Source organism: Opisthocomus hoazin, chromosome 4 (assembly GCF_030867145.1).
Source record: "Opisthocomus hoazin isolate bOpiHoa1 chromosome 4, bOpiHoa1.hap1, whole genome shotgun sequence".
Classification (NCBI taxonomy): domain Eukaryota; kingdom Metazoa; phylum Chordata; class Aves; order Opisthocomiformes; family Opisthocomidae; genus Opisthocomus; species Opisthocomus hoazin.
Window position 1 is genome coordinate 4,146,175 of NC_134417.1, and position 24,270 is coordinate 4,170,444.

General features: G+C 40.0%; 2 protein-coding genes across 13 annotated transcripts in view; one reads left to right on the forward strand and one right to left on the reverse strand.

The window, feature by feature from the left end:
- The window catches only part of GIGYF2 (GRB10 interacting GYF protein 2), an 81,064-nt gene that overhangs the window by 25,913 nt on the left and 30,881 nt on the right, over window positions 1-24,270 (reverse strand). For all 12 annotated transcript variants that reach the window (XM_075417630.1, XM_075417638.1, XM_075417633.1 and 9 more), the window contains one exon: window positions 4,202-4,381. In XM_075417630.1, the coding sequence (XP_075273745.1) occupies window positions 4,202-4,381 (180 nt within the window). The remainder of the gene's footprint in view (window positions 1-4,201; window positions 4,382-24,270) is intronic.
- On the forward strand, window positions 16,792-18,775 carry KCNJ13 (potassium inwardly rectifying channel subfamily J member 13). Its single transcript, XM_009932775.2, has 2 exons — window positions 16,792-17,269; window positions 18,153-18,775. Exons 1-2 carry the CDS (start codon window positions 16,792-16,794, stop codon window positions 18,773-18,775), a joined length of 1,101 nt encoding a protein of 366 aa, XP_009931077.1.

Here is a 24,270-nt window from a genome sequence, read left to right on the forward strand (position 1 = left end):
CAGAAGCAGTGTTAAGTTCACTTCCCCCCTCCTCATCAGAAATATCAACATGTTAAAACCAGGGCTTCCTCCGAAATCAGAGAGCTTTTCCCGACATTTAAGTGTGAGAGGTTGCTGACAACCAGACTGCATTGCTGATTAAAAACACAGGCCGACATCTCCTCAGTACAGCCAGCAATGTCCACATCAGGTTTCCCAGTATGTGGAAAAACAGAGCTATGGCATCAACCTGGCAATGCCATACTGTACAAACAGATAAATACCTCTCCTTGTTCGCTATTCTGGGGATCACAAATAGCTGAGCATCTCTTCTTCAGCTCTCTTCTATATAGAAGAGGGAAATTTGAAATTAAAAACTTTCTATACAGCTGCAAATGGGCCATCTTAAGACTATGCACTGAGAAAAGCCTGGATTATTTTTACACGGTTCACATCCCTACACCAGGAGCAGAGGCTCTTCATAATGGGAACCAAACACATGGTTTTAGAAGGTGAATTCTAAGCGCTTTGTTAGTTCCAGATATTTTCAAAGTTCAAATCAAGAACTTGAAGAGATTTTTGTTTACCATACAGTCTGCTTGCAAAGATTTAGTCGCACACATTTTCAGAGCTAGCTGGACAGGCAAAAAGAAGAGATAAGCAGAGCAGACACATGCCCTTGTTTTTTAACAACAACAAAACTTTATAAAAGCCTAGTTAGAATGTAGTGAGCAACTCAGGTGTGAAGTACAGGACTGCCAATCTTTAAAGCTAGCAAAAAGTAAAGACAAATCTTAAATTGTTACCTAATTTTTTTTTAACCAACGTTTACGACACAAACATAGCTTTAAAAATTCAGTCCTGTAGTCTCATTAGGCACCAGTTATACGATCAAGATTCCAAGCTAAAGAAAATTAATTTTAACCTAAATTTACTCCTTGCAATTTATTGTGACGTTATAGGTGAAAGAGACTGCTGGCTGCTTCAGGAAATCCAAGTATACTTTATTGTCAATTATTAATAGCTATTTATCTCTTAAAAGTTATATTCTCTAATTCAGAAATTTCCACTGTATACTAAACCTATACTAAACAATACTAAATACTAAAGACAAAGTAATAGTACACATATTACTTTTTCAGCACATATTGTATATGAAGCCGATTACTTTGCTCAAATTCAGAGCAAGATTCTTGAATGTACTTTAGCTGCTTTAAGATATTCAAACAGCACAAAGCACAATGCCCCCCAAAAAGTCTACCTGATTCACAGCAATTGATCCTGAAAATGGAGTGAACCAAGATGAATTCGAAAAGCCTTTCAAAAAAGCAGCAACCAAAAAAATCTTCATATTCCTTAAGGATGACTTGACAACAAAAAACACAAAACCAAAAACCTCTATACATCATTTGCTAGTTTTGAGACCAAAAAAGCTTTGTAGATGTACTTGATAAAATGGACTTGCTCTGCAGTCTTAAAGGGCAATCATTGTATGAATGCAAGAACTGGAACCACAGAAGGAAAGGGCTTTTTAGGTAAGCTGCCATTAGGATATTTTTAAAAAGATAGCAAAAAATGTTTAAAAACAATAAAATCAAAATAGTTTTGAAGCAGTCAGTGAATTTAAACCTATGGTCACATTCTTCTTTTATATCGTTAACCCAGTCTAAAGTTCCTGTTTCACACCTACAATAGCAGTAGTACCACTTTTACCCAGAACACCTAGCAAAACAACTTTTCCATTGCATAAGCCAAGGAAAGATGCCTTCTCATCAGACTTCCAGTCCTAGTGCACAGACAGTAGTAGAAGAAGTAGAAAACCCCATTAACTCTGACTGGAACAGCCTGGTGATGCAATCCAGACAGTTTTCACACTGCAAAACCAGACAAGTTTATGTCCTGAATTAAACAGTAAAAGAAAAATGGCACTAGGCTTGTCTATTTTAAGCATAAGCCTGACCGATTTGCTGTTTCACTTTACTACCAATAGTCAGAAGATCCCTCACTTCCCAAGATGCACAGTCATGTGAGAGAACAGTTTAAACACAGCATGGACACATGACAGATCCCTTTAACTATGTCCAGGGAGTTAACTTCAGCTACAGTAAAACAGACCACACAATCTGGGAAGCTACACTTAGGGAGACAAGACTGCTTCAGCAGAAGCAGTCCAACCTCTTGATCTTTCGTGCTTATTAAAAAAGCAGAAAATGAGCAGATCTAGGTCAGCCATTCTGCAGTAAACACAGCTGAAGGAGCAAGAGGAATTCAAAAGCTGGAAAAACAAAGGTCTGTGGGAATCAAAGTATTCTTTTCTTAACAGAAGAAGATAAGCTCAAGCCTGAGAACTGCTACGTTCTTCTAAACCATTCTCACCCAAAAGAAGAAAAAAACCAAGCAGCATACAATCTAGTAGGGAGTATGCAGAGCCAAGGCAAAGGAAGGTCTAGCTAAACAAGTGATGACTGTAGTCTGAAGACATTTCTCTATTTTTAGCAGGACACAGGATAAGTACTATTACCTAACAGGGTAAGTACAAAAAAGCAGTTTAAGCCATGCCATTGTGAGTTAAGCTCATTGTTTCAAGCAAGAATGTGATTAAAACTGTTTTGATGGTCCTATGGATACTACCAAGAGGAGAATTTAAACACAGCTCTGACCAAAGGTGAGATTCGTACATCACAGCTGTCAACTCAGTCCATCTCAAAATTAGCAACTTCTCAGAACAGGCATTTTATTATACCTGCTAAAATGAACTTGTTCATGAAGTTCACTGTCTACTACAGCAAAAATATTGAAATAGTAACACTTCATATGATGCAAGCAAGATGAATTTTCAAAACCTTCCTCAGAACATCTTCCAAAAAAGTTGAAGACATGACTGAACTGCTGAAATTTGAGGTCTACGCTTCCTTTTAAGCTAAAGCATGCAAGGCTTGTACTTGCAAAACACTCCACTCCTTAGTATCACGCTGCAGCTGATCATCATGAGGTACAATCATAGCTGGCTTGACATCATCTGCACTACCTAACAAAGCAGCAGTGTCTAACGAACAATCGTGACCAAACACTAGGGAAAAGAAAGTTACATTCTTCAAAATTTGCCCCTTAGCCCTGCTCAAAATAGAAAACATCTGATAATAAATCTAGCCTTGGGCTCACTTCTAAATTTTAGTACAAGCTATCAGTTGTTTGAGGGCAGACTAATACAGAGAGGGTTAGGAACAGAGGTAACGGCCGCTCACCCCCACTAGAGTACTGAAAGTCCTTTGGGATGCTGAAAAGAGTGAAAGACCCATTGTAAGAGCGAGTGTGACTTTTTTAATTGAAGAAAATAACTTGTCCACCTTAGTCCCAGACATGTCCTGTGCTTCCTTTGCTTCCCTACAAAGACGTAACAGTAGAAGAGCCACAGTCCTTCCTTGGATCCCCAGCAGCCTTCTGCAGCCAAAAGATGCCCAAAGCCAAGATGCCACAACACGTATGACTGGCTAGCAGGATCTTTTCCGAGTAGAAGGCAAAAAAGCTTCAGCCACACTACCCAAAAACAAGCTCTGATTTTTGTTTCTCCTGCAACTCCTGCAATGCAATGCTGGAAAGCAAATGAATCAGACTGACTTTTTCAGACCAGGGAAGGGGAGAGTCACACCAGATCCCTGAAATTCAGTGAGACAAGACATCCTATAACTAACTACAAGATGAGTAGAGCAACATATTTTGAGGTTTTCCAAGGATGCCTCTTGGCATTGCATACACATTTGGAAAATTAGAAAGAGGCCAGCAACCTGAATGATTTAGTGTCAGCATCACTCAGCAGCCTTCAATACGGTATCTAATGTGGGTAACTTCCCTCCCCTCAGCATCTCAGCCACAGAGAAACAGTACTATTAAAGATCCCTGATTTTACCAGGCACTTACATACACACTTGAAGCACAACACAGACAAGGATACACCTGAAAAAATATTGTTCCATTAAATATGGTAGGGTATTGAAGACATTAAAAAGAAAACAAAAGGCATATAATATTATGCCAGTCATTTTGTGACCAAGAGCCCCAAGCATGCCAAAAGAGCATTTAATGACTAAAAGCACATGAACCTTACCTTTTTCGGTCCCAAACTCTCTGCCACCTCCCTTTCCTCTGCTTTCCCTGTGCCTCGAATCACCCGCTGCCCTTTCCCTGTAACCATGGCTGCATTTTTCTCCAGATCTCCTCTCACCTGGACTGTGCGGGCGCCACCTCTCACCATCCCTCCGTGACCCAGCCAGTCGCCAGCCTCCATCCTCGTCTTCCCCATTTTGCTCCTCCCTGAAGATGCGCCAGTTCTCACTCTCAGAGCGTATAAACTCATGCTTCCGCCCCGTTGCTGCTGTCCCACCTTCCTCAAAGTTTGGTCTCACTGCAAAGAAAACACATGCCAGTGAACATGCGTCCTGTCTTTAGGAACCTAAAAAGAAAAGCGTTGAAATCTTGCTCACTTAGAGGCAAAAAATGCACCAGAAGTTAAGCAGTGATAGAAACCTAGGAGACAAACAGAAGTTCATGGAAGGAAACATACGACAGACAGATTTCTGAAATCCCTCCACATCCCTACACACCTTGGGATGGAAAGACTGAAAAAAGCAGAACAAAGTAACACATACAAGAAATTATGACATGGATAGAAAAGACAGAGGGGGAAAAGACAACAGTTTAAGAGACACAGGGAGGCATAAAAGGAAAGAAGCCAAAGGACGCAGAGAGAAAGAATAAACTGCTGTATCATGAAGTCTCGTGCTAAAGGAAAATGAGAATACAGTAAACTGTAAACATCACACACATTTTACATAAACCAAACATATTTGCTACTTCTGTAATGAAAAGTAGGAGATCTATATATTTAACCCAATACAACGTACAGAGTTCTTGTAATGTTTCAGGAAAGACTGAAAATTTAAAGCATGGTTACGGATTAAATAAGAAAAACATAGTACTGTTAACATTATCCCGTGAATCCATCCTCTGGAGAGCCAAGGTCAGCATATTAAGAGTTAGAAGCAACTATGCTCAAGCTCAAGGACAAGTCTACTAAAAGTTTAGGAGATAGGACAGTCTCTCAGCTTCTAATTTACATTACATTATATTAAAATAAAACATATAAAATCCTCAAGTACTTAATGAAGAGCAACACTGTCACAAAAGCATGATTAAACATTTCTATAAAAAGAATCCACTTCATACACCAGTAACTCAGGCTAGACATGCATGCTGCTTTCACTGTTGACTCATCCTGACCAGGATACACCACCACCGAAATAAATGGTAGTACCAGCTTCAGGACTCCTGGTTTTTGTATTTCTTTAAATACATTTAGCTGTGTAGCACCAGAATTCTCACAGGAACCATGGTGATGCTATTTCTTCGCTGATACTATTAACCAGCATTAACCTGAAATTGTCTGGTTGTCTAAAAAAAAAAAGTATTCGAGTACAAGAGAAAGGTATACTTAATTTTCCTTCTTAGAGTCTTAAAGTCCAAAAACATAAGATGGTATTTGGTAAAAATTTTACAGTATGCCTGCTTGCTTAGAGAGGAAAAACAAAAGAAAGCATAACTAAGCACTAAGATTATCAGGTGTAAATGGACATTTTTAAGAATTTAGTTTAGGAAAGATAGGAGATTGCGTTCCCCTTTCTTCACATCATGCAGCTTTTTCTGTGAAAAATGAAAAAATGAGGAAACAGAGTACCTTAAATTCTATGGCATATCAAACCTTTGTTCAGAACCAATAAATTTTTCCTACATCAAAATATTGCACTCTGGAGACAAGAAACACACACTGCCTTTGGACTTTGCATATATCTTGGACAAAAACAACACGCCTTCTTCACCTCCTCAAAACACTGGAGAAAAAAAATCCTTTCTCTTTCTCCCGTTCAAAATTTTCCGCTGTACTGTTTTAGGAAGGGACTATAGCGAGACAGTATGGGTGTCACTCAATCCAGAGTGCAAAACACAAGATGCTTCCAGTTTCCCATGCTCCAGATTCACGACATCCTTTTACCACTGTCACAGCAACAAGCTGCTACGTGAATTTTCAAGCCTGCAGGGTCCTTGACCTACCAAGTGGACAGGAGAGGCAGGGAACACCCCAATGTTTAAGATGTAAGAGTTCATTCACCCTGACTCCTTGAGTGACAATAAGCGACTACTCGAGGACCTCAGAAAGGTAACTGGAATAACTTCCTTTTATGATGTTTCTATATAAAGAAAGAGCCAAAGCACATTGCCCGTTGATACTGATGACGTACTTTAAATTAGCCTAATATAACTGAGATAGACTGCACTGAAGGGGACATCTGGCTAAAGACCACTTCTGCCCTTGCCTGGGCTTTGAGAACAAAAATTTTCAAACAGTGTATTTTGAGAAGTCTCTGGTGATACAGGCTCCGAACAAAACAAAATTGCTGGAGACGCTCAACTCCCCTCACTTGGTAGGTGCAATGTTTACTTATCTGGAATGGATAAATCTTTGCAGATGAAGGTCAACCACATTCTGTTTTCCCTTGCTTCACAGGAAACAAAGAAAGGCAACAAGTTAGGCAGAAAATATAAATCTGGGAAATGCAGTGGTTTTTTCATTTTAGATCTCTGAAAAATGTCACAAAGAAGAATGTAACGGGAAGTGCAGGGAAGCCTCTCTGTATTACTCCTTGGATGGGCTTTGCACAGCAGAAAACTAGGGAACAGCTATGGAGCCAAGTCAGCTGGAAGTAAAACACACAGAGAGAGGGGGCCAGGAGAGAGCTGCAATCCAGCAAACCAGATGAGCCTAAGACCCAGGCAATAAGAAACATGCCTCATCCTGAATTTTTTTTTAAATGCTACAAGAAGGAAAGTGTGGAGTTTTTTATTCTGCAGCACAAGACACTCATTTTTCCTCACTAAAACAGTTATCAACATAAAAAAGTTACTCAATTTGCTATTTTGAGACTAGAAAAATAGTATTTTTAGAGCTGTATCTATTCTTTTCATCAAAATTCACAGCTATTACCTGACACATTCAGTAACATTAATTCAAGAAATTTTAGATTCTACCAATTAAGAAAAAAAGATGTTATTTCTTTCCATTGTTATTAAGTTCAGTTAAGATTCTGGAGACTGCTCTTTAACAATGGGGAGCTATCAGCTCACAGGCTCTGTTCTGCTCATCCAAAAACATTTAGAAAAAAAAAGTTACCTAAAGAATATTGTGAAGTCCATGTGCCACTGAATAGCCATACGTTCTTAGCCTCTCCGCAGATATACACATGCTATAGGCATATCCAAGGCAACTCAGGTTTTCTTAGTCCTTAAGACAGCTGGTTTTGCTCCCAAGAACCAAACTATCGAAGTTAGGCTTTGTATTCTGAACTTGCAGAAAATGACATCCCCATTTGCTGCTGTGGGGTTTGAAACAAACATCTCTACAGAGGTGACAAAACATCAAACGCTGTTTGCCAAGACCAGACACAAGTGTGATCCTGCCCCTCCTCTGATTTTAAGTTCTACAGCATTAGAAATCTGAGAAACAAGAAGAGTATCAATTGTACGGGGTCAGTATTATATTCCTCTGAGGAGGGTTTATCACCTGTGATCCCGAAACCTTTCTAAACACAGCAGCACTCCAGTGTGTCACAACGGACTGTTCTGATGCCACACTTCAGTGGAATTAAGAGAGAAAACGCAGTATATCATGACTTATATAAGTTTTCTAGTACTAGGACACCATAGCAAGAAATACTCAAAGACAGCAAGGTATGTGTCAAAATAGACCTGGCACTGGACGATCTTGAACGTTAGATAAACTAGCCAAGAAACTAGTTCTTTACAAATACAAACCAGTCACAGATTAAGGATCAGAAAAATCAGGCTACCCAAGTGACAGAGACTATGACATAACTGTACACAGGAGTACTCCTACAGCTTACAGCCAGACTGATAGCTTCTTGATAGCTTCTAAAGTCCTAGCATACCGTCTTTGCAAACCATTCCTAGACTTGAGAACACTCATTTCAGCTGAAATGACTTAGGTCTGAGAGTCAGTATTTGGCAATGTTTTAAGAATGAAAAAAATAAAATGCAATCTATGATTTTGCCTTGGACTAATTGACTGGACTTCCTGAAGAGAAGGAGCAGTAAAAGGGCACCTCTGTTCAAGACTGTCACAAAGCCAGCAACAGTGTTTACAGAAAACTTCAGATAGAGCCTAGCTGTATCCAGCCAAAAAAGCCTAAAGCTGTGCAACGCTGAGCTGAAGGGAGACTAACTGCAAAGAACACGACTGGGATTCTCGGAAGCAGCCCCATGGCAACACACGAAGAGGAATTACTAACAGAATGGCAAATAACTTTTGTTCTCCATGTTGTCAGTCCATGTTTCCTACGACATGCTCAGTGTTTGGAGAGAGTAAACAGGAAAGCGACGACTGACAGCAGTACTGTTTCCTCTAGAGAGGGGGAAAACGAGAAGAGTTTCTTGAAGTGCTTTGACTTGCTCTCTTCTTTCTGCTGCATGCTACACACTTCCTCAAGAGGAGGATAAGAAGAAAAACCTTTGCAGCTAGCGTTTTTAAAGTAATTCACATAACTTTGCCTGGATGTGTAATTTTGTAGTTATTTTACAGAAAAACAAAACAAATGGCCTTAGAGATGACGTTTCTAAAGGACTACCTTCTCATTAGGACAGTATTTGATATGCTAGGGACACTACAGGAATACGTATGTCTTGAAGGGACTCACTTGTAACCAAAGTCGGTAACAGAGATCAGAAGTTCCAACGCATATTTCTAGCTTCACATTTTCTCTCTCTCCATAAAATCTCAATCTCAACAGTAGGTCTCAACGACATACTACTGAAATATCACTCCATAGTTTTTCGCTAGACTGCCCATTATCCACTGTCATGAGTATGGGTGAACCAGTAAACTCAAAGTAATTAACAAGAGTTAAATTCCATAACACACACTGGGAAATCACGTACTGCAGCTATTTCATCTGCTGTACAATCATGTTAGAGTTTCAGTCCATTCAGTTGAATCAGATTAGAAAAACCTGTAACCAGACACCATACGCTTTCTACAGTACAATTCGGTTTCTAAGAAAATACTGCTTGTAAAAAAAAATCCTACTTGTGAATAAATGAGGCCGTCTGTAGCTGAAGTTCAGCTCTGCTGGAGCATAGAGCGCAGGGTGAAGGGCACGTCATTGTCCTACAGGCTTGCCACAGTGGTGGGAGTCCTCCTGTACTACACTATTTACCCTGGTTCTGAAGGTCACACTATGCCTGTCAATTTTCAGTGCTGTGCCTGAACATGTATTAAAATGTTCCATACTAATGAAGAATTAATGTTTTGCAATTTAGGGTTGTAGGGAAGGTTAAAAAAAAAGTGATGGAGGATTTTGTTTCCTAAGCAGGAAAGTTCTACATTAATATTTTTCCCAGCAGGCCTTCAGTAGTTTTACTGCAAACAACCACTGCCTTTGTTTCTCAGATCCTCTTACATCTGACGTTCCATCAAAGCCCTCACATCAGCAGCTCAACAAGGCAAAAAAAATAAGTGTGTAATACTACTGCATTGCAAAGCTGTCCTCAGAGTTCAGTTCAGTGGTGCAGTGTGCTGACCACTCTGTGCAGCCATTCAGCTAAATTATCTTCCCTTAATAGCTCTTCTCACTTGGTAAGTAAGAGAGAGCAGAGCTTAAGCAAAAGCGGTTTCATTTACTGCATGGAATCTGCAACCACCTAATCTGCACTGTTTCATTCCCAGGCCTTAGCAAAATCCTGTGATTAATTCCATGTTTTTTCACAAAGGAGCAATGTGGAGATGGAAGAGAAGTGGCTACACCTTCTGACCAGCATTAAGCCGCAGTTCAGCAACCCCCTCCAGAGACCACTGGCTGTACCATTAGCTGCAGCCCATCCTTCTGTTAACACCAACGCTCAGGACCCAGTGAGGAGCGGAGGAAGTGGCACTAGACAAGCAGCAATGTGACAAAAGAGTTTGTTTTCATCTAAACAAACAGTAGTTGACAGTGGTTAGTGAGAAAGTATCGGAAAACAGCGTGTGTGTTTCAGCAGCAATACGGGAACTTTGTCCATTCAGCTTTTCCAAGGGAATTTTGGCCTTTTCAACTTTCACGTAAAACTTCGAGATTATACAAAACCTAAAAAAACAGGATCTTGATTGAAGAGGCGAGGGGGAAGGCACCCCTTCTCCACGCAAGTGTTTGAGGATTTCTCCTTGGCTGCTAAGGGTTTGTGTGGGGTAAAGAAATGCTCCTAACAAACCAGCATTCTTTTCCACATGATCAGAGCTAACCAGCCCCCCTGCAGGCAAAATGACCAATCAAATCAGCTTCAGCTGAAACCCAACCCCCCAGCACTATAAACACAGGAACAAGACATACAAACCCATTTTCTTAAATTAAAAAAAATCTCTACCAACCACTTGTGGGAAGTTTCTTGCCTGTGCTGGGACCAACACGCAAGGTGAGCCCGGTCCCTCTCCTGGAGCCCAGGTGTTCCCCTTCTCCTGCACACAAACCCTTCCAACACTGGTAAGTACGCAAAACAATCTCTTGTTATCTTTTTCTTATTGTACAATTAGAAATTGCTCTGTGATTCTTTAATCAAAGAAATCAAAGTTGTTTTCAGGGCACAGAGTTTTACTTCTAGAGCTCGCTAATTTAACTATCACCTTAAAAAAAAAGTGGTTTCTGATTTTCCCCCTCCAAAAGAAGAAAATGCTCTCTCAAATGACCACAGTCCCAAGAGCACACAGAGCAAAACCAAAGTCGCCGTGCGCAATTTTTTCAGAAAGCTTTCAACATACACAGTGCTGTAAAGACTCTGCAATGCTCTGCAAACAGGGAGCATCTGCAAGCCTCCAGCTAAGGTAGCTGGGTGTTACCTGGTCAAGCATTATTAAAAAAGTCATCCTCACCTTCTTGCTGCTTTCATCGTAACTCAGCATTTCACTACAGTTCCATCCAAATTTAAAGAAATGAGCTTCACCTCTTCAAGTCTGCTTTTACCATCTCTAATCACACCTCATACCTTCACTCATTTTCAATCAATGCATTCTGTGCTTTCGGACGCACTGTGAGCTAGCACTGCTGCCCGGGCATCGCGTACGAACTTCAACGTCCTAGAAAACTCTGCCATTCCAGACAAGCCGTTGGGAAGTCTGCATCACATCAGGCAGGGCTGCTCCTCAAAAACAGCAAGTTCCACAAGAAAATGGATGGCAGCAGACTTCTATTACCACAGCCTCGCATCAGATAAAATCCTGCCTCTTAACGGTAAATTTACTCCTCCATTAACAATACTTCTTTTGCATTTAAGTTTCTCTAAGGATTTAATACATACCAGCATATTTTAAAATTTTAAACAACATTCTAGCAAAGTCTTAGTGAAGTTTTTCTGCTTCTCTAAAGGTGGCCAGGCTAGTTGGTCCACTCAGATGCTGCTTCATAATGAAGAATTACGGTTCATATGGATCTTTACAGTATTTTCAGCATGCTGTATGATGTGAAAATACATTGTACACAAAACGGAGCATCAGAGATGTCCCCCAAAATCAAGTATATCAGCAGCCTTGATTTCTGTACTATAAAAAGAGACACTCTCCCATTTTACCAAAACTGGAGGGGGTGGGGGGTGTTGTTTTGTTTTTTTCTTTTAAAGTGCACTCTGTAGTAAACTCTCACAGAAGGTCACAAGTACGAGCTGTCGCATCCTACACTTTGCAGCATTTGCTTTGAAAAGTATGACTTCTCAAGCAAATTAAAGTTCCCATTTTTACAAGACTTACTTATACAGGTAACAAGTCCTGAAACCTGTTATCTTAATTCCAAAGACTGCTCGGAAGTAACAGTTCTGTCACAAACTACTTTCCATTCATCTCAATGAGGCATCAACTACAAAAACTAAAGGACAAACATTAAGAAATTTTAACTATCCTCCTAACAACTGTAGCATAAGCTTTCAACCAAAGCAGTGAGAGTAACTGAATTACTTTCTACATTTCTAAGATTGTCCCCTAATGTACGTTATACCATCCGGTCATGTCATTGACACTGACAAAACCTTCATTTCCTAATACTAATGTCAGAGCATCTCAAGGATTGCCATTCAATCTAAGAATAACAATTTTTAGATTTAAATAGCATGAAAGTGCCTTTAAAACAAATTAAAAGCTTAGTTTGTTCTTGTTACGAAGTGCAGAGGCAGCAACACATCTGAATGATCACAGCTTAGCGTACAGAAATTATGTTTAAATCTTAAACTGGAACAAGACTATGTGGACCCAGTTCAAGGAAAGAGGGAACGTACACATGCCTAGAGGGACTTGCCAGCACCACCCGAGTTCTAATAAATCTTCAAACTATGCTACAGTTGTAAGCAGTTTTTGCAGTTACTCCCAGCAAACAGCAAGACTTCTTGGTTATTTTGCTGTCACAATGAAGCAGTGCACTATAAACTGCCTCAAACCCCTTACAAGGTCAATCAGAACAGATTTTATTAAGAGCAGAAGTTGGACAGGCAGGGCAGCACTGCACAAGTCTCCCCTGAACACAGCTCCACTTAAAGGCATTCGGGCTCCTAAACAGGTTGCAGGTGCATTACTGTACTGAGTTGAAAACAGGCTGGAAGCATCACTTTAAATGCCTTCAACTGAGGAGGCAAACAAACCAAAAATGAAGACACTGCTGCAAATGAGTCTCCTGCAATCCTACCAAAGTCTTCACAGCTGAGCTTCTGCTGTCAAGAGAATGGCTGAACAAGAGGAAAGAGGAGGAAAGCAACATGGTGGCACGAAGCAGGAATGCAGCGAAGAGCTGTTACAACACAAGGAAGATGATCTCAAACAAGCAAAGTGTGGGAGATCAGTGTGCTGGATAGTGAATGTCAGAAATGCAAGCAATATCCTAGAGCTGTAAGGCAAGGTTTTATTACACATAAATCATTAGCGAGCCAGGTCACTTTAGAACCTGTCTGACTGCTAGGAAAAGGGAAACTATGACTTTGATTTAAAAAGGCAGTACTCTCCCTACTTGTCTTAGAAGAGCATACAGAAGAAAAGCCAGAATGGAGGACAATTATGGCAAAGAGATTAAAAAAACCACCTCAGAACTGACATACACACTAGAGTTCACGATAACCATTTCATTTTCAATAGACTGGAAACAGGAAGGATTAGACACACTGAATGCATGATAAAGACTGGTCAGCATGCCAAAAGAGGTTTAGAAAAGCCATTTCTGACAGTTCCTGTCTTTCCAGTCAAGGGCTATCAGCTGGGAGATGGAGGGAGAAGGAATACCCCAAAGCTACAACAGTTCAGAAGTCAGGAACAGGCAAAGCAAAACCAGACAAACAGCATAACATACAGGTTAAGAGATTGCATTAGACAAATCTGGATTAGAAACACAGTATGTATTTAGCAGTGGAGACGAGTGTTCTCCAGCAAAGAATGCAGAATTTTTCTTTCCAAATCAAAGTTGAGTATCTTCCCTAAAACATATGCTGTTTGAAACAGGGATTAATGTGGGGTCATCAATGGCCATGCTGGGCAGGGGACAGGATCAGATGGTCCAAATTGTACTTTTTTATTAATTTATCACTAACAAGGAAAGAAGGTATTTATATTTTTTACTACAGTGGGCAAGGAAAAGAGTAGACAGAAGACAATAATTAGTTTTAAATTTAAAGTCATATCTACTCTGAAGTTGATTCTGCTTTTGAGAATACAAAGGCCCAATCCTCCAGCCCGAGGAACTATTTCTTCACAGGGCAGTTGTTCTTTCACCTCTCATTCTAAACCAACTGCATTACTCTCAGAACCTACTCGCAGTTTCTAACCCATTTTTCCCACCCCAAGAAGTTGAGACTAGTGGTTTTGAAAGCTATCAATAGCTTTCAGGAAAAAAAAAAAAAAACAACACACCACTTTTTTGGACTCAAGCTTACAACACTTCCAATGCTATCATGGCCATCAAATTAGATACCTCATACTTTCAACAGTCCTAAAAAAGAAAAATCAGAGGCCTGTATCATACAAGACCACAGCAGTGACCTGGTGAACCTCAGCAGGCAAGTTTCCCTGCTGGGAGTCTCAAGGAGCAGAGACACAGGACTGCTGTGAAATGTGCTGCTGGGGGCTAATGGAGGTTCTCTTCCTCAAGTACCTTCAAAATCTGTCAGTAGTGAATCCTCCCCCAGAGAAAAGATCCCAAACAACCTGTCAGTAAACACTACTAAATTTTTCCAGAGCTTTAACTCAACATTAAGTGATTAATTGCCACCCTAGAAAGCTCCTTCATCAACAAAATTGAGACCCTGCAATGCTGACAGTATTTTGCTCTGAGTAAAGTCTGTGGCACTCAAGCACACTACCTTAGCAAGGTAGATCTTGTGGAAGATGTGTGGAAGATCTGAAGTGTAGCCAAGAAAAATGTACCACCTCAAGTATGATTTTCGTTTTTCTCTTAATGTATGTAACACTACAGAAAAGGCTTCTGTCACCAGTCAGGTCCACTCTCACAGCATATGTTTGTTCTGCAAATCCAAATTACTTGGAGGCCATGAAGCAGAAGCTGCCCTCAAAGTACCATGAGAATTTACAGACACACTAGTTTTGTTTTTTGGTTTTGTTGGTTTGTTTGGGGGTTTCCCCCCCCCCCAAGAATGCACGATGTTTACAGAACAAAATGCATCTGGGTGTAAGTGTTCTCCATTCAAAGAAGGCAGTGATTCTTGTGAGTGCTGCTTATTCTAAGATACTAAAACTAATGCATTGTCCACAGCTCATTTTGAGCATGGTCCCCATCATCCTTCCCATTCATAGGTGTCCATTTTCCAGCTCCTTCAATGCATCCAGAAGGGCTCTTCTAAATCTTACAGACAAGACATTACTCAGCTGGTTCCTGAAGCATTTAAAAATGTATTCAGGTTATTGTCAATTCCATAACAGTGCAGCAAGACTGAAAAATGTCATCTAGAAAGCTATACAGCAGACCAAAGATCAAACTCAGATGAAGGTGGGGATGTCATGCTATAAACTGAATGGACTATGATCAGAATCCCCCAAGAGCAGCAGTCTGGTACTACCGACCAGGACAATCTCAGCAAGCCCACTGTATTCTTTGGCGCAGGGAGCCGTTTCAAAATATTCTTTCTAGAAGATGTGAATTGGAAAATAAAAATGAGGGGAAAAGCACCAAATTCCACTTAGGCCATCATCTACTCTACCTTCTTTGACTACAGCATATAGCTGGATAGTTTCAAGAACATACAGAAGGAAAGAAAAATGAGAATTTAGCTAAACATTCACTGTGATGTGAATTCTCATACTCCAGTATGCATTCAGCACAAGTAAAAGCAAAAGAATGTTCCTTAATTACTAAAATTTGGTATCAAGTAAACAATCGTGAAAACTGCTGGTTTACAGGATCTAAGATCACAAGAAAGATTTTTACCTTTCACAAATTAATTCTGAATTTCAGGATCCTTAGATCCAATGCATTTCAAGATAAAACTAAGTCGGCCCTCTTGGAGGAATCCAATCCCTCCAGCCTGTTTGTACACTTGTATTATACACTGAAACAGTCATAATTCAGAGAAAGGTCAAAATTGACAGGAAACCAAAAGTGACTAAATAGACCAAGTATAATCACGATTTGCAGAATTTGCCTATATTTTTTACATCTTTTGTTTTTCTACAAACAAGCTTCCTCACAACCTTCTCTACATAGATTGTACACATGAGTTCTCTATTTTACATGAACGCATATTCAACTTCAATCTGGCCTAGATGAACCTTAAACATTCAGTATTTATAAGATTTAAGGATTTGAGTGGCCAGTGCCTTTTCAAAAGACACTCATCACCTCTGACAAGTTTGGCAAGTTTCAAGATTTAAAAGCAAACAAAGGAGCCTAGCACATCAAATACCTAAGGGTATCCATTTTGCTTCCCACCCTTACAATTCCACCTTCACCCCCTAATTCCTGTACACTTGCCATCCTGTTTACTTATTTGGTCACCAGTAAAAAATACACTGCTTAGGCAGACTAGACTGCAAAATACGTCACAGTATATTTTCAGTACTGGTCTCTTGCCCTCTTTTTACCCGACTCTTACATAAACAGCCTCAGACTCCCAGAAGCAGCTCTGCCCTAAATACCGTAATTCTGCTGAACTGGACATGGTGGGTGCAGACAGCAGTCATTTCCTGAGCGAGGGAAGTCTGAAAGCACTACTAGGTAAACTACAGCATTCCCCTTAAATGCATAAACATGTTAGAGAAATAATGTAATAAACATTTCCACAGTACTATTGTTAATTGTCTTCGTAACAGTATTGGTAAACTATTATACTCTGCTAAAAAGTAGTTACAAAAACTAATGTAAACAGACAAAAATCAGTTTTTCAGATACAGTATGCCTAATCCCACCCCACTCACCCCTGCAGAATTAAAGCATGCAACTCAAATGTAAATTGAGGAAGGTAAAGTATGAAAGTTATATTTAAACAACTAAGCAGGGAAAATCTGAGAAGTAGTCAGATTTTTAAACTTAATCTTTTTTAGCAAAGTATTACCACAAACAGTGGTAAATTCCTCTCCAGGCTCCTGACTTAATCTTCTCTGGATTGCAATGTATAAGCCCTCCTTTGTTGGCTGCAGCATTTCAACCCCTGCTGATGTGTCAAAAACTGTGAGTGTTAGGCAAAACACAAATATGCTGCACTGTATCACATTTTTTCCTTTTTTCTCTCTTCTAGAAGATGACAACAGATATGATAGAGAGCAACAACACTAAATCCAGCGCTCCCCTCCTGACCCAAAGATACCTGAGGATGGTGACCAAGGATGGACACAGCACATTCCAGATGGATGGTGCCCAAGGAAAAGGTCTGGCATACCTCCGAGATGCGTGGGGAATATTAATGGACATGCGCTGGAGATGGATGATGCTTGTCTTCTCTGCTTCTTTTGTCATTCACTGGCTAGTTTTTGCAGTGCTTTGGTATTTGCTGGCCGAGATGAATGGGGACCTGGAGCTGGACCACGATGCTCCACCTGACAACCACACTATATGTGTCAAGTACATCACCAGTTTCACAGCTGCTTTCTCCTTCTCACTGGAGACACAACTCACAATTGGTTACGGCACTATGTTCCCAAGCGGGGACTGTCCCAGTGCTATTGCCCTGCTTGCAATACAGATGGTCCTGGGGCTCATGCTGGAAGCCTTCATCACAGGTAATCCTTCATATTTAATCTTTAAATAGAATAGGCGTAACAATTAGAGTTAAGAAATGGGAGCTAAAAATAAATTGTGATCACATTGATATCTGAAAGAACAATTAAGTCAGTCACTACAAGGATGGTAGGATTTCAGATACGTAGTAGTAAAAGAAACACTTGTCATTAACAGAGGACATCAATTAGGTGATATCAAGATCTGGACTTCACAGTTCCACTATTCACTGGGCAATGCTTGCAGCAGACCCTCACATATAACTGTCCTTCACTTATTTCTTATACCACTCTCTTCAAGTTTTTTTTCCATGGAATTACAATACATAAAGTCAATCTGTTTTGATTTTAAGGTTTACTTTTGTCTAGCTGAAGTATTTTTGTTGATCTTTAACTCTGTGCTTAAATACTCCTCAGTAGCCCGTGAGATGAAAATGTTTACAACTTCACAACTATTTTGAGGGATTTTAAGTTATTTTAAATGATTTTCAGACTTAAAGAATTTCAAGAGTTTAAAAAAACCCACAGGTTAGTTTACTGTGTATTAAGAAAGAGCTACTCCAGTGGTAGCACACCAAGATCAGGTACTATTACCAATGACAGTAAATCGGGGTAAACTAACAGCTCCCCTTCCTACAGCTATCACTCGCCCTCCAAATATCAGTAAGTGAACATAGTTTAGAAAAAGAAGCACTTTAGGAAAGCTATGCTTATTAAACAAAAATGGGTTAGTGTGATGCCAGCCTAGCAGGCATCAAACATGCAGGCTGAGGCTAGCAAGACCACGTCCTCCCAAGCCTTTGGACTGTCTGACAGAGCTTGGAGGCTGCAGGGAACCAGCCCAGGCACAGTGCTCGTATTCAGTTTGTTCTTTTCCATGATGCAGGTGCTTTCGTGGCAAAGATTGCCCGACCAAAGAATCGGGCATTCTCCATCCGCTTCACCCACTCTGCTGTAGTGACACACACCGAGGGGAAGCCATACCTTATGTTCCAGGTGGCCAACACACGCTCCAGCCCACTGACAAGCGTCCAGATTTCTGCCATACTTTACAAAGAACAAGAGAATGGACAGCTGCACCAAACTAGTGTTGACTTCCACCTAGACAGCGTTACTTCAGCTGAGTGTCCTTTTTTCATCTTTCCACTGACCTACTACCATTCAATCACTCCATCCAGCCCCCTGGCTGCTCTCCTCCAAAGAGAAGATGCTCACCATTTTGAGCTGGTCATCTTCCTGTCAGCTGTGCAGGAGGGCACAGGAGAAACGTGTCAAAGGAGAACATCCTACCTCCCCTCGGAGATCTCGCTGTACCATCGCTTCGCCTCCGTGCTATCCCGCAATGCCAAAGGTGAATATCAGATCAAGATGGAGAATTTTGACAAGACTATTCCTGAGCTCCCAGCTGCGGCTGACTCAAAGAATCCAAAAAGAACTGACAGGGAGATCCGCATCAATGGACAGCACGCTGACAGCTTCCAGCTCTCCGAGACTGGCCTCACAGAATAGAGAGAACAGACTTTGAACTTTGTGCTTTTTTTAATTATTATTAAACTTTCAGGTTTCATGTACAACCTTCCTTCCTTGCCTGCCCTGCCATCTTCTAGTGATCTTTCTCTTGTACTCCCATTCTTTTGATTACAACATGATATGCAGAGTAAAGAGAAATGGTGTGCTCATGTAAGCTGAGGAGAGGCCGCATTAACCACCCAGGACACAGTCAGGTACAAGAATCACAGTACTAATTCTTGGAAATTAAAAGAGCTACCTGCTGAATTCACCAGACTACGATTAAAGCCACACTGTCCCTGAAAGAAGAGACCTTCAGAACTCCCAAAGCTGACCAAAATCATGATTAACCAGCTTCTGACATAATGGACAACACATAAGAAAAACCTCAGTCAAAACCAATATGGGGTCATTCAGTAAATACATTAGTTCTGGGATAAGCAACTCTGTTCATCCAAGACACCAATTTTTCTGTTAACTCTTTGGGGATACAGAGTTATATCAGTTTTCAGATGGCTGGATTCACTCTTGGAGAGTACTGCCAATCTCTCATGGCAGTGAAAAGCACTCCTGCTGTGCTTATTAAGCAAAACTGTAAATACTAACTGTAGTTCTTCATCCTGCCAAATAAGAGAACATCTCATTTCAAGGCAAGTTTATGAAGACACTATCAAAAAATCTTTATGTGTATGACAAATGCTGTGGTGGAAGTTTTTTCACATTTGGGAACACTGAATAAGTTATTTAGCAGTGGAAAACAGACTATTCTAAATGAATTAACATACTTTTTTAAAACGACCATACATGCCACATGTTCTCGCCTTTGCGCTGCTTGTCTCAAGTAGATCTGACCCAGAGGGACGCACTATATACACGAGAAGAACTGCATCCATTTATGTTTTATGCTTTTTAACATCAATATTTGCCTGTACACACAGCATAAAAATATTTAGAGACACCTGAATCAATTTTAAAATAAAAAATTAAAGCAAACTATACATGAGACTTCTGTATTTAAGTGCCTCATAAACCTACTGCAGTTAAGACACTGTTCTGAAGCTCCTAAATAATTTAAGAAGCTGCAGTATGAACACAATGACAGGTAATTATTTCCAAGCTCTCTACAAAAGCAGTGCCCGTTATGTGCTCATACTTGAACATTGAAGTATCAAAATAAAATTATCTTTCAAAGGTAAAGGACTTTTACCAAAAGCCAAGACGGCATAAATAGCAACTTCCATTGACAACTGCATAATACATGCTTCCTTTTAACTTCACTGAAGCAGTCAGCAGCAGGAAAAACGGTCTCATGCTATTTGATACTGAATCTCTCCCATATCTGATGTTTAACTGAATTCTTCTCAAGCCCCAAAACTTAACTGAAGTGCATTCACAACCTGAAAGAAGTTAGCAAAAAGTGACTTTGTTTTAGGGTCTGGAGAAATGGGAAACAGCCCCTTAGAAGCATTTCACACAGGGACGGGGAACAAGGCAGAAGACATTGTTTTCACTGCAATTCAGCTCTCATTCCAAAATTGTTCACTTCTTGCCTCCCTACATTCCAGACCTCAGACAGATTTGGTTTTATTACAGATACTCGCAAAATCTTTTTTTAAATTTAATCATATGTAAAAGCATTCATGAATATTGCAGAGCGTGGAGAGCAACACACTATCAGGTTGCCTTCATTCCTACTTTTCTTTGCTGTTGACTCATCTGCAGTCTAAAGACCCCTTGTCCACCCTCATATCAGTACCAATAATTTTTAGGTTTCTCTCGCAAGTGTTATTTCCATATTCTCTACCAATACAAGACATTGAGAAGAGTCCTACAAATTGAGAACCAGTGCAAGAGCAGCAGAACAGATTCCTATGTCAAGCCCAGAACAATCACTTAGGAAAAAAAGAGCAGTATTCTGTGTGAGGTACTGTTTTTTCCCCACGCATCACATACTCCAGTCTCAGACAAACCAACTGTTCTAAAATTCATGTGCGTAATCCCAACAGGACAGTACTATAATCTCACCATTTAGAGCCAAAGCTATAAAAAGCTATTTCTAATTTCAATTAACATCTAATCAAAGTCTAGGCTGCTTCCTTTGTCTCTATATGACTTGATACTTTAAAGTTGCCCTGGTTTTTAAATACTTTTCTATTTATAGATTTGGTTTAAAAGGGGGCACAGCAGCAAGTATAAGAAAATGTTTAGCGTACGGTAAATGCAATCTTCAAATTCTACTTTTCGAAATGTAAGGCTGAATAATATTATAGAAGCAAATTAGACAGACACACACAACTGTGTAGGTATTTCAGAACAGCTGCAGAACAAGCAGCAGACAGAACACCCCTACTGCTCTTGCAGTTCCAGAGAACTGGTGAACCATGGATGTCTCATGAAGTAGTGCTAATATGCCATGGCCCAAACCAGACTACAAGCCCAGAAAAATTGCCAATCAGCTCGATGCAACAGAATTGCACTCTACACTTGGACTAACACTGCAAGAACAAGGTGATGATGAACCCTCTTTGGATACACTTCTTGCTTGTGAGGTAGGGAAGAAAAACCATACAGAGTAAGGGAAAGTATGATTCAAAGAAATTCACGTCTTTTTTATAGTCACTTGAACACCCTGTTTATATCCAATCTTCTTAACCTAACCAAAAAATACACATTAACAGAACTCAATCAGGTTCACAGCTGACTCTCTAAATGTCTTGCTTAATCTACATTACAACTATTTACCACCAGTGTGTCATTGCTGGTAGCTAATCAAATCCGCTCAGCTACTAAGCTGGTACTAGTCAAGAGGCTGCACAGAAAATTAAGCAGCTTTTGTGCAGTTCTAAAAGACAGCCACGATCAAGAAAACAACTTGCTCATTTTCTTTGCTGATGACCTCAGCCTCCCAGGAGTGATTTGGGTTCTCAGTAAAGTCTGTCAGAACTGTGACAAGCTGCAACAGAAACTTGCAAATACTTTGTGCATCTTCAATTTGCATACTGCATCTAGGAACAGATATTGTTTATGTTGAGAATCCATCAAATGTGAACTTGCAAACTGTTGTGAGCACTGAAAAAGCAATCAGGAATCTTTAAGAACAGCATATTGATCATACTGGAGAAGCAATTCTTTGTTGAAGGTCTATTACTTTTTAATCTCCTGATTTTTGAGAGGTTCTTGCATTGTTGTCCATTATGAATGTCCAGAAGGGTTTAATATTTGATCTCTTATTAATTCTATAATGTGATCATCCAGACCAAAGAATATGAAAAAGACGGCAACCCAGTAAATTATGTAATTTCAGCCTAATCCAAGGCCCTATGAAAGAGCAAAAAAAAAACTAAAGCACAATAAAGAAAGAGAATAATACACTAGACTAAGGAGTTTAACGAGTGTAACAAATCAACATACACATCTGCTAAAGCACGTCAGCCTGAGTTCTAAACCGCGTGTCAGTTCCCTCCGTGATCTTTCTGCTTTCACTGCCTGATGTGTGGTATACCAGTGCTTGAAGTTAACATGAAGCTTCTTTTGGTACATCTGTATCCCTCTCACTCTCAAAACATTTTGCCATTGGAAGGCCTTTACATAACAGCAACTATTTGTTTATTAATCAAGGCTCAAGTCAAAACAGACCAACACCTTCTGTTAGTATTTTTGTGCTCTCCACCTTATTTCTCTTTGAAGGCAAAGAAGAAACAAACAGTCCTCCCACTTATTGGGACATTAATCTCTAACATAGCGATATGCAAACACAAATTACTATGTTTAAACATTTTTTAATTAAAATTTCAGAATGATTGCAGGTCTCTTGCCTCTATCATACAATGCTACAGAGCTTTTACAAGAGACTTAAGAGGAGCAATCAGGTACCACAGAAAGCTTCATGATGATGATGATTTGAGAATAAGCACACCATCCCTCACAATGAACCAGGATTTCCACCAACACACATGGAGACATCACCTTGTATAGAAAATGGTTCACAGAAGATGCATTCCAAAGTCTTGATCACCAGAAGTTGCTACAAACACACCATGCTCTATACTAGCTGAAGTGTTAACCCACACGTTCAGGCAGAAGTCAGCTTCAGTAAAGACATCTTGCATACTGTAAATGCTTCTTAATTTCAATTGAGAGATACATCTCATCCTAAACTGACATGTGGTATTCTTAATCACAGTCTTAATCAGAAGTGTGGTACATTCTACAGTCTGGAGCTGGAAGTGTTGTTGGAAGTGTTGTAATTTTACCACAAGAACAGGAAGGGGCTAAATAAATAAAACTGAATCAACTGTGGTAGACAGATACTACTTTTACATCTATTTGTCTTTTGTAAAAAATGCAGTCCTGAAATTTCAGCAGTACTTTTTTTTTCTTATTTTCATTTTCCTCCAAAAGGTCTCTGAATATAAAGACACACTGAAAATGCAAAGTTTCACTGCTGGCATTTAAGATGGATCATCTCAGACCAATCTCAAGCTATTTTTAGGAGTAACCTCTTTTGAAGGAAAACAAGCACCATCTTAGTTTTGTGTTGTCTTTCAACTTAAAAAGCAGAAAAATAAGAGCACTCTAAAATATATAAAAATCAATTCATACATGGAGAGAGGACTGGAAGGGTTTGAAAGCAAACATAGTAATTTAAGACTCCGAAAGCACATGCCACCATGGTAATCTGGAAGATTACGAAAATAAAAACCCATGCTACTCTCCCTAAAAAAAAAAAATTATATTTACAGCTAAGGAGGGGTTGAAATACATTCCTGTAAACTTTTAATCGCAACCAAATCTCTTTGGTTTTGTTTCTCCTGAAATCCAATGTGCAATTGTCTTTTCTGACCTATGCTTTATTAATACCTTCACTAAGGAGGATATTCAGCAAAGACCAAAAGATCTTCTGAGTCTGCAAGAGGCAAGACCCATCGTCAGCAAGCTTTTACTAGTACCACAACTCTCACTAAGCACAGAGGCGGTACACGCACGTGGAAACATGCCACAAAGAAAGAGCAAGGTCATATCAGAGAACAATCAACGCATGATTCCACGAAGCAGAAATCATTGCACTTGCAATGTAACTTGATAGAGGAGAACTGGAATGTTCTTACCACTCTCAGAATACAGAGTGGGTATGCTCCATCTCCAAGCTGCCAACCCACTCCAAGTTTAGCTGAACATTCAGACAAACATACTGGGTCAAAATTAAGGATACGATATTCTGCCCGAATGTGGCCAGTGTGAGGCATTTAAGAAACAGAATAAGAGAGGAATGGCATGGAGGTGGACCAAATGATAACCTGAATGAACAGAAGATCTGCATGACGACTTCAACTAATCTGACAGACAGTAAATTCATCAGCGTGGGAACCTCAACACTTTGCTGCTAGGATCTACCTCACACTAGCAAGCATTCAAGAAAATTCACAGTTCACATGGTCCAGAAGCCCTAGATACCAAATAGCACAGGCCAGTAACATTTAAAAGCTGCTCTGAAA